Here is a 12,808-nt window from a genome sequence, read left to right as displayed (position 1 = left end):
TTTTTTTTTTTTTTCTGTCTCACCCACCAAATCAAGTTTCTGAATATAAACTCAATGTGAGTTTTCTCATCCCTACCATGCTAGCGACCCTTACTTGGTCATTCTCTCTCAGGTTTCTCTCTGGGTCCCCTCTACTGAATCCAAGAATGATAAGCATATCACAGACATATTAGCTTAGGCTAGCTCTACTCTCCCATCTCTTGCCTATTGACCTTTTCATCAGTCTTATTTCATTTTATTTGAAAACCTGTTAGAGCATTACCAAAGGGGAAGCTTTTAAAATTATTTTACACGAACCATTAGGAAGTATTAGTACATAAAACCAGGTTCCATGTTTTTCCCCTAGACTCTAACACCACGTGATATTTCTAAGCATCTGTACTAAGGCACCGAATCCAGCTGAAATATAAATACTACTTAAACAAATGTTTAAACCTTTTATCATGTAAATTAACGCAGAAAACTAGGGGATGACAAATACTCATGAATACAAATGCTTTCAAAAGTCTTGTTTAAATGGCCATACCCTTCCTGGCCTTCCCTATGGATATAGGCTTTATTTGTAGCTGCTGGATTACAGTTAGGCTTGATTTTTTTTTCTTTGTCAATATGCGTGTTTCTAGTTTTATTCTCGTGGATCAAAAGCAGATCAAACATGTTTCCCAGCAGCCCTCAAATTAACAAAATACACTTCTATGATAAAAGAGTTAAACACACTCACACACACACACAATTTGTAAGTTATTTCATGAACCAAGATTTCTTTTCTTGCAATGAGTACAATTCTTCTAGATTCTTTATATGTCTTTTCTCAGACTGAATCTGTGTCAGAGTCCAGTGCAATACTACAGCTCCTAGCCAGCATTAATACCATGAAGCAGTGTTGGATTTTGTCAAATGCTTTCTCAGCATCTAAAGAGATGATCATGTGGTTTTTGTCTTTGAGTTTGTTTATGTAGTGGATTACATTGATGGATTTCCTTATATTAAACCATCCCTGCATCCCTGGGATGAAGCCTACTTGGTCATGATGGATGATCATTTTGATGTGTTCTTGGATTCGGTTTGCGAGGATTTTATTGAGTATTTTTGCATCGATATTCATAAGCAAGCTACTTTTTGAATGGTACAATTTGGAGCCTTTTACACCTGGGTCTCCTCTAAGTACAAAAAAAGCTGGCTAGCCTTAGTCATCTGTGTGACTTCAATCTCCTGGCAAATGGTAGTTAGTTATTCTTATCCAAATCAGGATTTCTTACCTGCAACACTCCTGGCGTTTTACCCAGAGAAAGAACTTCTGTGGAGGGAGTGAAGGTCTTATGTATCATAAAATCTGTAACAGCCTTGTGCCACTTCTGTGAGCCCTCCTGTTACTTAGCCTGTCTGGGTAAGTGGATTGTGACTTGATTATCCTTTACTTTACAGCTAATATCCATTTATGAGTACATACCATGTTTGTCTTTCTAGTTCCATCCATTTGCCTGCAAGTTTCATGATGTCATTGTCTTTAACAGCTGAGCAATGATGTCATTGTTCCTAACAGCTGAGCAATGGTGTCATTGTTCTTAACAGCTGAGCAATGTGCAACATCCCCTTGCTCTTTCCTGACTGATGCTCATAGCACTACTGTCTGCCCAAGCCGGACTAGGAAAAAAAAAGTCAATGGGAATAACCAATATCCCACTGGAGAGCAATATCATCCCTTATAAATGTACAAAGACAAACCAGTTAACATGATTAAAATAGTATTAAATATACTACATTTTAAGATTTATGATTTTAAATATTTTTGATTTGTTACAATATTATTTTTTATTTCTACAAATTTTCCTATATCCTGTATTAGATACATTAAATAAAGACTCAGAAACAAAAGTCATTGCTGCTAAAGCAACCACACTCACCTTGTATACCCGGTGAAAGGGTTTTTAATCTTGCTTTTATCTATTTTTATTAAAAGAAACAGATGCCTTTAAGTAAAACAGATGCAACTTATTCTCATTGACAGGTGACTTTTATTTTAAAATAAATTAAAAGACACACTAGATCATCAGTCGTTTACAATCAAGTGAAGGCCCCAATTACAGCTGTCAAGAGTTCTGACTGGCATCATTTCCTACCCTGTCTGCTGTTGTTGGTACAGACAGCATAATGAACGGGCAGCAGAACACTTCATTTTCAAGCAGCTCAATCACACTTGTGCTCTTACTGTCTCTGTTATTTACATAGAGGTCAGATGTAATGATTCTCCAAAACCTCCAATGGGCAAATGAGAGGAAAGCCCCGGGTAGAAACCTGGGATCGCACTGAACTCAGTCCTGATACCCTTAAATGCTGTAAGTCTTCCTCGGAAAATGATTTGAGCTGGAAAAAAAAAAAACTGGTTCTATGGAATGATTATAAGATATTTACGACAGGAAGTTTCTTCTGAGATAGTGAAGTCCTTCTCATGTATCCTGACTCCTGGAAGGGGTAGAAGGCATTAATCAATCACACCAATGTAATGCACATAGCATTGTCAACAGATTACTGCTAGTGTTTTACCCCTAGGCTGGGTGCTAAAGCTAAAGCCATAGCCATATCTGAAAACTCCCAAGGTTAAATGGCAGCACAGAGTATTAAAGGACTTGCCTAAAGCCATGGGACCATTTGGTAGCTGATGAGGGACTTGGATGCTAGCACTGAGAGGTGCTAGGAGGGATTGGACAATCATCTGATCTAATCTCATGTTAGAATTGAAGAAACTCAGACAAAGGGGCATTACATAGTTTCCCCTCCAGAATGACAGAAACTAATACCAGAGGTGGGCAGGTAGTCTGGTCCTTTTGGATTTCAGTAAAATACCTTTTTCCAGGAGAACCAAGAGGCTCTCCCAGAACTGTGTCATAAACATGAGCTGTTTGGATCAATACCGTGGATACCGGGCTGGCCCTTCCCTTCGCCTCGCCTGCTGTGTGCAGGAGGATTAATAAGCAACAGAATGGAAATACCTCTTTTTGAGAGAGCTCAGTGAAGTGTGCTTATCTGGCTGGGAGGATAGTCCCCGGTTCTTCTCATCAGGTCATGGAATGGGTGTTAGACGTTACAGAGACTGATGCCTTGGGAAACTAAGAAGAGTAATGGGTTCTCTTCCCTTTGCGGATCCATTTCTTTACCATGTTATACAAGTGTCCAAAGGTCTCTGGTCCCCTTTTGTTTGTCCGTGAGCCCTCCGTGGGCCTTTATACAGAAAGTCCCCTGCCTAGTAATTTTATTTACTTCCCACTAATCCCAGGACTCTTCTTTATCCTAAAGAAAGAACACCTAATGTAGAGATATTTGGGGATGCAAGGGTCTGATATTATTTTACATATGTGGTGTGCACTTCTCCCTATGCAATGTATTTTGAGGATCGATTCTGCTCAGTTAGGTCAATGGGTCTACAATGTGATTCCTTTCCAGAACTGACCCTATGCAAAGGCAGTGAGCATAAACCCAATTGATTGTGCCTACCTGTGCAAATCAAAGTTCACCAGTCAAGCCAGATATATGAGCCAGGGCAGAGGTGTATAATGGATTAAAAGTCACTTTATCATTAGGTATATAAATGACCAGAGATGTTAGAGAAAGGGTATACATAGAAGATTAAAAGGCCAAGAGCAGGAGCTGGAGAAGCACTTCAGTTAGGAAAGTACTTGCTACCCTCATGAGGACCCGGTTCAGACTCCTAATACCCTGTAAAAAGCTCGGTCCCACTGTGTGCCTGTAATAGCAGCTCTAAGGAGATGGAGACAGGAGGCTCACTAAAGCCCGCTGGTGACACAAGTCTGAGTGATTTGGTAGACTCCAAGTATCAAACAAAATAAAATAACAATAGTAACAATGGAGGAAGATAGCCAGTGTGGATGCCTGGCACCCACACACATATGCACATCAGTGAATACGCACACATACATAAACATATACATATCACATGTAGCAGAAAAACAAAAAACAAAAACAAAAGCTAACTATACCTATTGATGTGGTGTGGAAAGAGAATAGAGATGAAAGCAGAGAGCAGAGAAAGATGTACAAGAAACAAACTTAGAACAGGCTCATGGTCAGCAAATCAGAGCAGAATTTCTCAACTAATTTCCCAGAACTCGTCGGAAAGATGCAAGTGTCTTATAGAAACAATGATTCCATGCTGGGAAAATTAGAAACGATAGTTGCTGCCTGTGAATGCTTACATACTTTCTTCATAAGTGAAAAGTGTAGACATTTGGCAAACTATACCTCATTGAGCTTCAAAAGTAGTGATTGTAACATTTTAAAATGACTTGGAGGACTGTCTGCCCATTTCCATGTTGATAACAAACGCAGAAGGACCAAGAGCCAAATGAATGTGGTCAGATAAAATATTTACATAAAATGTACCTTAGTTGCTTGCTGAAATGACTGCTCTGTGGGTAACTCTTGGTTAGTGTCAAAGGCATAATTTACTATTCTTTCAGGAAATCACTTATTCGACAAACACACTTGTAGTACCACCCCCCTCCTAAGATAACTGAAAAGAAGTAGGAACTGAATAAAGATGTGGTTGGGAGAGAATTTTACCTATGGCTCTTAAGTAGTATTTCAATTCACTTGAGGGCACTTTGAATATTTTTGGTCATGGTCATGGGAGAGTTCCCAATAGACAGTTGAAGTTCAGGGACTCTGGCACCATCTCCCTGAGGCTTACCTTAGGTTTTCATCCCACACTGGGCGTCATTTTAATGGGAGGCTGGGGAAAGTGTATCCACCTAATGAAAACCTGGCTTTCCTCCTTTGAAGGGGCAGGTGCAGGGAGCAGATGTGTTGACCATCAATGGAACAAGAGAAGATGGGCTTCCCATGGACTTGAGGCAGACCTCATCTGACAAAGAGGACAGCGCCCAGGGTCTGATCCTTCCAGAAGATACGCTATCTGGAGAAGAATCTGAGTGTATCTCATCTGATGATATCTCTTTGCCTCCACTGCCAGTGAGCCCCGAGTCCCCTCTGGCACCATCAGACATGGAGGTAGAAGAACTTACCAGCTCCTCAGCCCTCGCCCTGCACATCAGCGGCTACAAGATGCATCCAGGGACAGGTGGTCTAGGAAAGGCCCAGGAGTCTGTCCTTCCCTCACCGGTTGCTTTTGTAGATGGGGGCCATAGTAAGAAAGACACATTTACAAGTCATTTTGAGAGGCCCTATCCACAATTGAAAGCTGAATCCTCATTATCCTCCAGAGGATCAGTAGAGATGAGTACCAAGTTGCACATCAATGTGAAATGTCCAGCGAGCATGCCTCATGAAGTGCACGACAAAGCTTTACAGCAATGCTCCCAGGCTCTGGGGATCTCGCTAGAAATGCAGGAGAAAGTGCATGCTGAGTCTAACGTCACTAAAACCCAAGACAGGCTGCATGCTGCCCTTGATGTGTCCCCTGGCCTCAGCTCTCAACCAGACACCAGCGGGAGCCATCAGAGGCGAGTGGGTCCCCAAGGAGACGGGAAAAACTCATCCGCAGAAAACAGCGTGGTCAGCCTAGCTGGCCAGGCACCTCAGTTCTCCAGGCTGCTGTCCAATGTAACTGTCACGGAAGGTTCCCCGGTGACTTTGGAAGTCGAAGTAACAGGATTTCCAGAGCCTACACTGACATGGTGGGTAGCCTATAATGACAAGCCATAGACAGAAATAAATAACAGCTGAGAGTATCTCATTTTGTGTAGACTAACCTAGAGGGTCAGGGCTGGCTGACTAATCCTCAGGACACTCAACCCTGCATGCTTTGGTCTCACTGCACACCTCCACTTTCATTTAACTAAAAGCTTTGTAATGCCATGGAAGGGGGAGTAACCATCTAACATAATGATTGAACACCACCACCACACACACACACACACACACACACACACAGAGCTCCAAAAGCCCTGGAAGTTGATTCTGTTTGATTTTCTTTCCATTTAACATTCCTCATTTTTAATAATCGGGTCTTGAAATGCCAACCTTATTGTCTGCTTCTACATTGGGATGCCATTGTCTTAGCTTGACACCCTTCAGGGAATTAAAAAGCCTAAGACACTGTCGATTTTTTTTTTCTTCCCTTTTCCACTCATTTCATCTTCCCGACAGAACCACGGGCACCTTTGTGATATTTGTTTTGCTAAGGGTCCTTTGAATAAATACCTTCAGTATAAAATATGGAAATACTTTTATAGCTGCTCCAGGTGCCTGATAATAAGCTTATTTTTGGAAAGTGATGTAATAGCTGAGCTGTGGACAGTGTGACCTCACTCTAGAGGCATGGTTGCCTTTGAAAAAGTAAACTGTAAAGCCAAAGGCTCTGAACCACTTGCTGTGAATAGCAAAAACGTTCTAGCCTTTTTCATGGGACTTACTTCTAAACCTTCCCAAAATTCTCATCCTGAGGCAAACTCACTTGAGAGGAGGGTTGGTGAGTTTATACTGACAGGCTAAGATAAGTGTGCTATATTTTCTTTATCAGGAATTTTCTGTAAGAGTTGTTTTGTTTTTGCATGTCTCATTAATGGTACTTGACTTGTGAAGCAGATATCTAAAGAATTTAGGAGAAAATTTGGTGCTCAAATAGTACAAGAATCTGTGCTTGTGTAAGTGCAGACATTAGCACTTTTTTGTTTTGTTATTTTTGCAATTGCATGGGTTTTTTTTACAAATAAAAACTTTTATATTTATGAATTCCACAGTTATTTATTTCATAATTAAATACTAGTTCACCCCAAGGAAAGATGTTGTCTGAGGTATTTCTTATTTTTCTCCATATAAACAAACAGCTCCATTAGTACATACCACTGAAGAACTGTAGCATATGTATTGTTAGAGAACTATTGTAAAACATAAAAGAACTTTACCATCAGATCTAGAGTTTTGCCCAGTGAACAGTTGACAGGCTATCGGGGTGTACATTCCCGGGACACTCTGACAATGCAAAAATATCAACTAGGTAATGGGACAAAAAAATTGACTCTGGGAGTTAGACCAAGCACGAGGACCTGGTTTCATATTAAAAGTTGGATACAGTGACAGCCATCTGTAACCTCAGTCCTAGGGTGGCAGAGATAGAAGCCAAATCAATGAGCTTCAGGTTCTGTGGGAGGAGACCCTGACTCAGACGATCAAATACAGAGCAGTAAAGGAAGGCATCAGTATCTGGCCTTGACACATATGCATACATGCATGTACATACACACATGCATGCACATACACACATGCATACATGCACACACATGCATATATACACATATATACATGCATACATACACATACATACACACATGCATACATGTGCATGCATACATGCCCACACAAATACATATATTCCAGACACATACAAATAAAACTGACTTGGATTTCTCATCAGTCCTTGTATGGAAATATTTACAAATAGATGTAGACTATGAGATATAAATTCTTTGCTGTCTAAGATGATCCAGGTAAGTATTCCTGCTCATGGAGAAATTTGAGAAATAGGTCATTTATAGTCAAAGTGCAATGTCATGTCACAAATGCACTTCATAACGAGGAGCCATTGTCTTCTAATGAATTTAATTCACCAATTAAATGAGCTCCTTTCAGCAGGAGTGGTGTAAAGTCCCTCCTTTTACACTGTGTGTCCTGCCGGGAGGCTCTGGTAAATTAACACAAAGGGCCAAGGAGCCTCACTGCCATACCAAGGTCAAATGGGAGTCACAGGTGCTGCTAAAAGCTGCAGAGAGGATGAAGTGGGATGGATATGCAAGTGCCACTTCACACTCTAGCTAACTGTTGCCACAAGGAACCGGTGACACTGGATGACCAGACTGCCTGAGTTTTGTTGTTGTGTGTGTTTTGTTTTGTATGAGTGTTTTAAAGAATAACTGGATGTATGTATTTTCATCTATAGTATTTTAACCATTAAATATTATCACAGAACTTTCATAAACATGATCTAAGTCAGTTGAGATAATTTTCTGGGTACAGGTTGCCACAAAGTCTCCTTGGTGTCTCCCATAGCCAGACAATCCCTGCTAATACTAGGGTATTACCACAGTGGGAATGGGCCTGATCGTCAGAGCGGTGAGAACTTGGGAATGAGGGAATCAAGGAGTGACCTTGACTTAAAACCGACTCTCTGCTTTAGGTTCAAGAAGGGCCAGAAACTGTGTGCAGATGGACACTTACAGGTCTTGCACAAGGACACAAAGCATTCGGTGTTCATTCCGAAGGTATGTGAGGCAGATGCTGGCCTCTATGTGGCTCAAGCCCAAAACTCTAGTGGCACCCTGTCTTCCAAAGCCATCCTCCATGTGACAGGTAACCATGGGCCACCAATTACGAGAATAAACTGGATTATGCTGTGTATCATCTATGTCAGTGTATCAGTAATATACTGGCTACTTACACGGTAGTGACGTGTTGCCATCAATGGACATTGTTATGAGCCTAAAAGACAATGTGATTGTTTATTTTCTCATGCATCATACAAAGCATCCTCCCAACACACACACACACACACACACACACACACACACACACACACACACACACACCAATTTATCTCCACTTTGACTAATCCCACTGCTAGGTGAAATAGTTGTGTTTTCTCTATAATTTAACATACTTGGGGAACATGAGAAATTATGTACAGTGAGTAATACATTTTGTACTCTAGGAAGAGAAATATTCTGTCTAATAAGCTGATCTCTTGTTTAAAGGCATGTGAATGCTCACATAGATCACAAGGATCATAGGGTTGTGATCTAATTTTCAAATTCAAATGTTTTTAATTTCTCTTTCACTGCACTCATAACCATCTCATTGTAGGGCATTGCATCAAACTGAGGTTGTGATTCTCAGTGTTGTATTAGCTCTCCATTAACTGTGCTTTTCACATTTTGATCTTGTTTACCGAACAAACTTGGCCTATGCTGTCTCAACATACTCTACATTCCTACGTCTGAGGACGTCACTATCAATAACCATTCCTCACAGTGGTCTCTTGGGCTTGATGTTGGAGAACAGATGTGCCATCAGCTTCAAAATGGCGTCAACCTTTCTGTTAGCTCTGTATGTCATATGTCAAGATGGAATACAGGCTGCAGGAGGGGACCAGTTTTCCCCCTGTCCTTCTACTGCTGTGCATTGACCATCCTATGCATAACTGTAGGCAGGTCCTACTGCATCTAATGTTGCTGCTGCTGCTGCTGCTGCTGCTGCTGCTGCTGCTACTGCTGAACGCTGTGTAGCCCTTTCCAAGGCATCTCAGTGGAAGAAGGGCTCATCTACCTCTTGACAACTGAGTTTTTATTTTATGTCCTGTGGTGATCTGGCCAATGGAAAACTACTCAGTGAAGACTCATTACAATGCTTGGAATGATTTGCCATCATGCTACTCATTACCCATTAATTCCCTTTCAGATTCTGATCTTTTAGAATATTAAATGAAAAGAGCGCTGTTAATATGTAATTCCCAACTACTCCCTTGGGGGAGGGTAAGACTGATGTTCTATGAATTAGAGTTTAAATTCCTTTCTAACTTCTTAAAACTACATCCTTTTCAAAGGCTCTGAACAGTAACCTCTGGAGGATATAGTTAGGGTGTTTTAGGGGGAGTCTGGGTAAGATAGAAGAAGACAAATCTAGCCTTCTTTTGTGCAATTATCACTGTAATACTGAAGAATGTTGTATGGCTTCCTAATACGAATTATTCAAAAAATAAGAGAGGCGTTTGTTTTCATATTTTAAACTTTGTCATGCTAGGGTAAAATCTTAAGCTGAAAGAATAATTTATTACAGATTTTTGATGAAGGGAAGAAATTAATTATGTTGCTGGAAGACTGTCTACAAATAATCAAAATATTTAAATAGAATATATTTGACATGATATTAAAAAGCTACTGAATGTTGTGGAAGATAAGAAATGTCTAGTCTAGTAAAAAATTGGCCTATTTTTCTTGTCCTGTGTATACTATTTAATTAAAAAATTGTAACTGTTTTCTTTCAAGTTTTGACAGAAAGCTATTAAAATCTTACATATACGTCATCCTGAGGACCTCAATCTTTTCACTCTCATCATTTTGTCCAATTTTAAGGTTTTCCATATCTTACCTAGCTGCTATGGCCTATGTGGAAGGTAAACCATAAAATCTATTCACGCCCAGAGGAGGCAAGCAGGTAACAAATTCCATCCTGTCACACTTTCTAGCATGTATTAATTTGATGAGGTCTCTGTTCCAATACCGTCACCCTGGTTTTATTTAGGTTTGAAGATTGCCAGAGCATGTGAATTGCAAGCTCACTTTACCTGTTTCGCTTCAGTTAATATTCTTCCTTCAGGGAGCCAAATGATATAGACCTTCATCATGATGTATGACCCACTAAGACCTGTAAAATCCCCCCAAGATGCACATTTGTATGTGTGTATAAATTGAGCCCATGTATTGGAGCAAAATACTATGTGGGTATTCAAGATATAGTTCAAATAGCTTTGTAAATATCTCATCCATCTTAGGTATGAGTGGACTATTCATGCAGCAGTGAGGAATTCTAAGCAACCATAAGACTGTTCTATTAATTAAAAAAAAAAAATCTTAAGTATGGGTCTCCTTACTGATGGAGTTTCTACCTTTACTAAAGTTTTGTGTATTGAAATTCCAGACTGAAATTTGGCCACTGATGACTTGTCCATCTTGCAGTAACTAGCTTCCTACCCATGCCTAGAAGCACTCCCAAGGACTCTGTGGGCCACACATACACAGAAAATGTGAAAAAGGACAAAGGGTTTGTTGGAAAGAATGGTTCCAGCAGCAGAGGAGGGCGGTGACAGAAGGGACATGAAAATGACTAAAATTCATCATGTATGAACTCTCAACGAACTAAAGTGGAAAAAATTTTTGAGAAAATTCGAGTAAGGCTTAAAATAAATTAAAGGTAAATACATAATTTATATCTATCCACTTCTAGGACCTATTCTAGGCAGTAATATAAACATATTTTCAAAATGAAGATCAAAATGGAATGAAAGTAAAAATTATACATGTGCTTAACACGCCAAAGGAAGACAGAGACATGTGATTTGGGTTGCTGGGAAAAGGAAAAAAGTCACTGTTGTTCTGATATTCCAATAAAAACTTGTATTGACATTGGGTGTAGCTTTACACGCTTAGTTCCAAAATAAATATACTATAGGAATTCTTATTTTGTGTTGCTGGATTCTTTGTAACATGTAAAGCATTGAAAATCATGACTTCCAGTAGATTGCTGCCTGGTTTCTCTCGGGCAGCGGGTAGTCCCATCACCACCTAGCTAACATCTCAACCTCCACTATGCCCACTGTCCTCTCTTCCTTCCCAAAGTGACAGTTCTGACCTACAGATACTCTGTTGCTCTCTCCTTTATTCTTAGACTCCTCTTTATTGGACTTCCTTTATTATATTCTCCCCTGTCTTCCTGTGGCTTCATTTCTGCCTATCCCCTATCCTTATGAGACACTTGAACGCCTTCTGACCTACCCAATCCAGTGCAGACATGCCTGCCATGTGCAGTCACCTGGCATCTGGCCTGTGTCACGCATCTTGATATGCAGCGTAATAACCACTCATCTGAGCCTCTCAACAGACTGAGCTCCCTATCCACAGGATCCAAAACAGCCCTGTTCATTATGTCCCCAATACACATGACATACTTATGCTTAATAAGGACCTTCCAGATGAAAGGCTGTCAGAAGTAAATAGAAATAAACCCAGCTGGATTTTTCTTAAATCTTTTTAGAGGTTTTATGGGGGGGGGTGTAAGGGTAGAATGATTATTCTTCTATTGTATGGATAGACAGGGAGATTCAGGCTCTAACTATGAATCTTCCAGAAATAATCCTCTTTAATCCACGAGACTTCTACAGGAAAATCTTCACCCTGGTCAAAACAATAATGAAGGTGGAGTAAGGTGTAAGCTTAGATTGTTTAAAAACGTGTTTTTGTTTTTTTGTTTTTTTTTTTGTTTTTTTTTTTTTTTTTTTTTTGGTTTTTCAAGACAGGGTTTCTCTGTATAGCCCTGGCTGTCCTGGAACTCACTTTGTAGACCAGGCTGACTTCGAACTCAGAAATCTGCCTGCCTCTGCCTCCCAAGTGCTGGGATTAAAGGCGTGTGCCACCACTGCCTGGCTATTTTTTTAAAGGGTTCTTAAAACACCATGTGAATCTGCATCACCTGACATATCCAAAACCTTTTACTTCAGTAAAGTCCTTGGGTCATTTCCATGTGTTTGTTGAATGTGGTGTTGGCGATCAAATCCAGGCCATCTTCAGGATAAATACTCAGCCACTGTGCCACACCCCCAGCCTTTTGAAGCAAGATAGAGGAAGGGATTAATCACTGTCCAGTGCCTCCCTCTCAATAACTGAATGCAGCCCAAAGTAGGGTGTGCATCCTCCTTTTGAACACCACATAAGTGGTCAATGTGGTAAGTGTGGTAAGGGTTCCATAATCTCACAGTTAACAATTTTTATTTGAAGTTAGTAGTTCATACATACTCATAAAAGCAACAAGAGCTACAATCCATAGATAATTTGAATTCTAAATAAAGGAAGGCAAGGCTACTAGGTCTTGCCCCACTTTGATTTGATCTTTATTGATGAAAATGCTTTACTAAAAACGACCTTCTGGGGACTTTGACATTTTTGTTGTCCATATGGTTCTCAGGTGTGGCCATGAAGTAAGTTATTTGAAGCAAATTAAACCTCTCCTCACAGGATGCCATGATGTGGTGCCTGTTACTGAAATGCCAAAGCATGACGGGCCGTTT

The 12,808-nt window shown here is 40.3% G+C and overlaps 1 protein-coding gene across 5 annotated transcripts in view; it reads left to right on the top strand.

Annotated features, from left to right (window-relative positions):
- Positions 1–11,097, top strand: part of Ccdc141 (coiled-coil domain containing 141) — a 162,741-nt gene extending 151,644 nt beyond the window's left edge. For 4 of the 5 annotated variants that reach the window (XM_029536226.1, XM_029536225.1, XM_029536227.1 and 1 more), the window contains 2 exons: positions 4,798–5,651; positions 8,150–9,251. In XM_029536226.1, the coding sequence (XP_029392086.1) occupies positions 4,798–5,651; positions 8,150–8,417 (1,122 nt within the window). In that variant the 3' untranslated portion in view covers positions 8,418–9,251. Of the gene's footprint in view, positions 1–4,797; positions 5,652–8,149 lie in introns of all 5 variants that reach the window. The other variant, XM_029536228.1, reaches the window with a different exon arrangement.
- Positions 11,098–12,808: the final 1,711 nt, after the last annotated feature.

This window comes from Mus pahari, chromosome 3, assembly GCF_900095145.1.
Source record: "Mus pahari chromosome 3, PAHARI_EIJ_v1.1, whole genome shotgun sequence".
Classification (NCBI taxonomy): Eukaryota; Metazoa; Chordata; class Mammalia; order Rodentia; family Muridae; genus Mus; species Mus pahari.
Note: the sequence above shows the minus strand (reverse complement) of the source record. Positions and strands in the feature narration are given on the sequence as shown.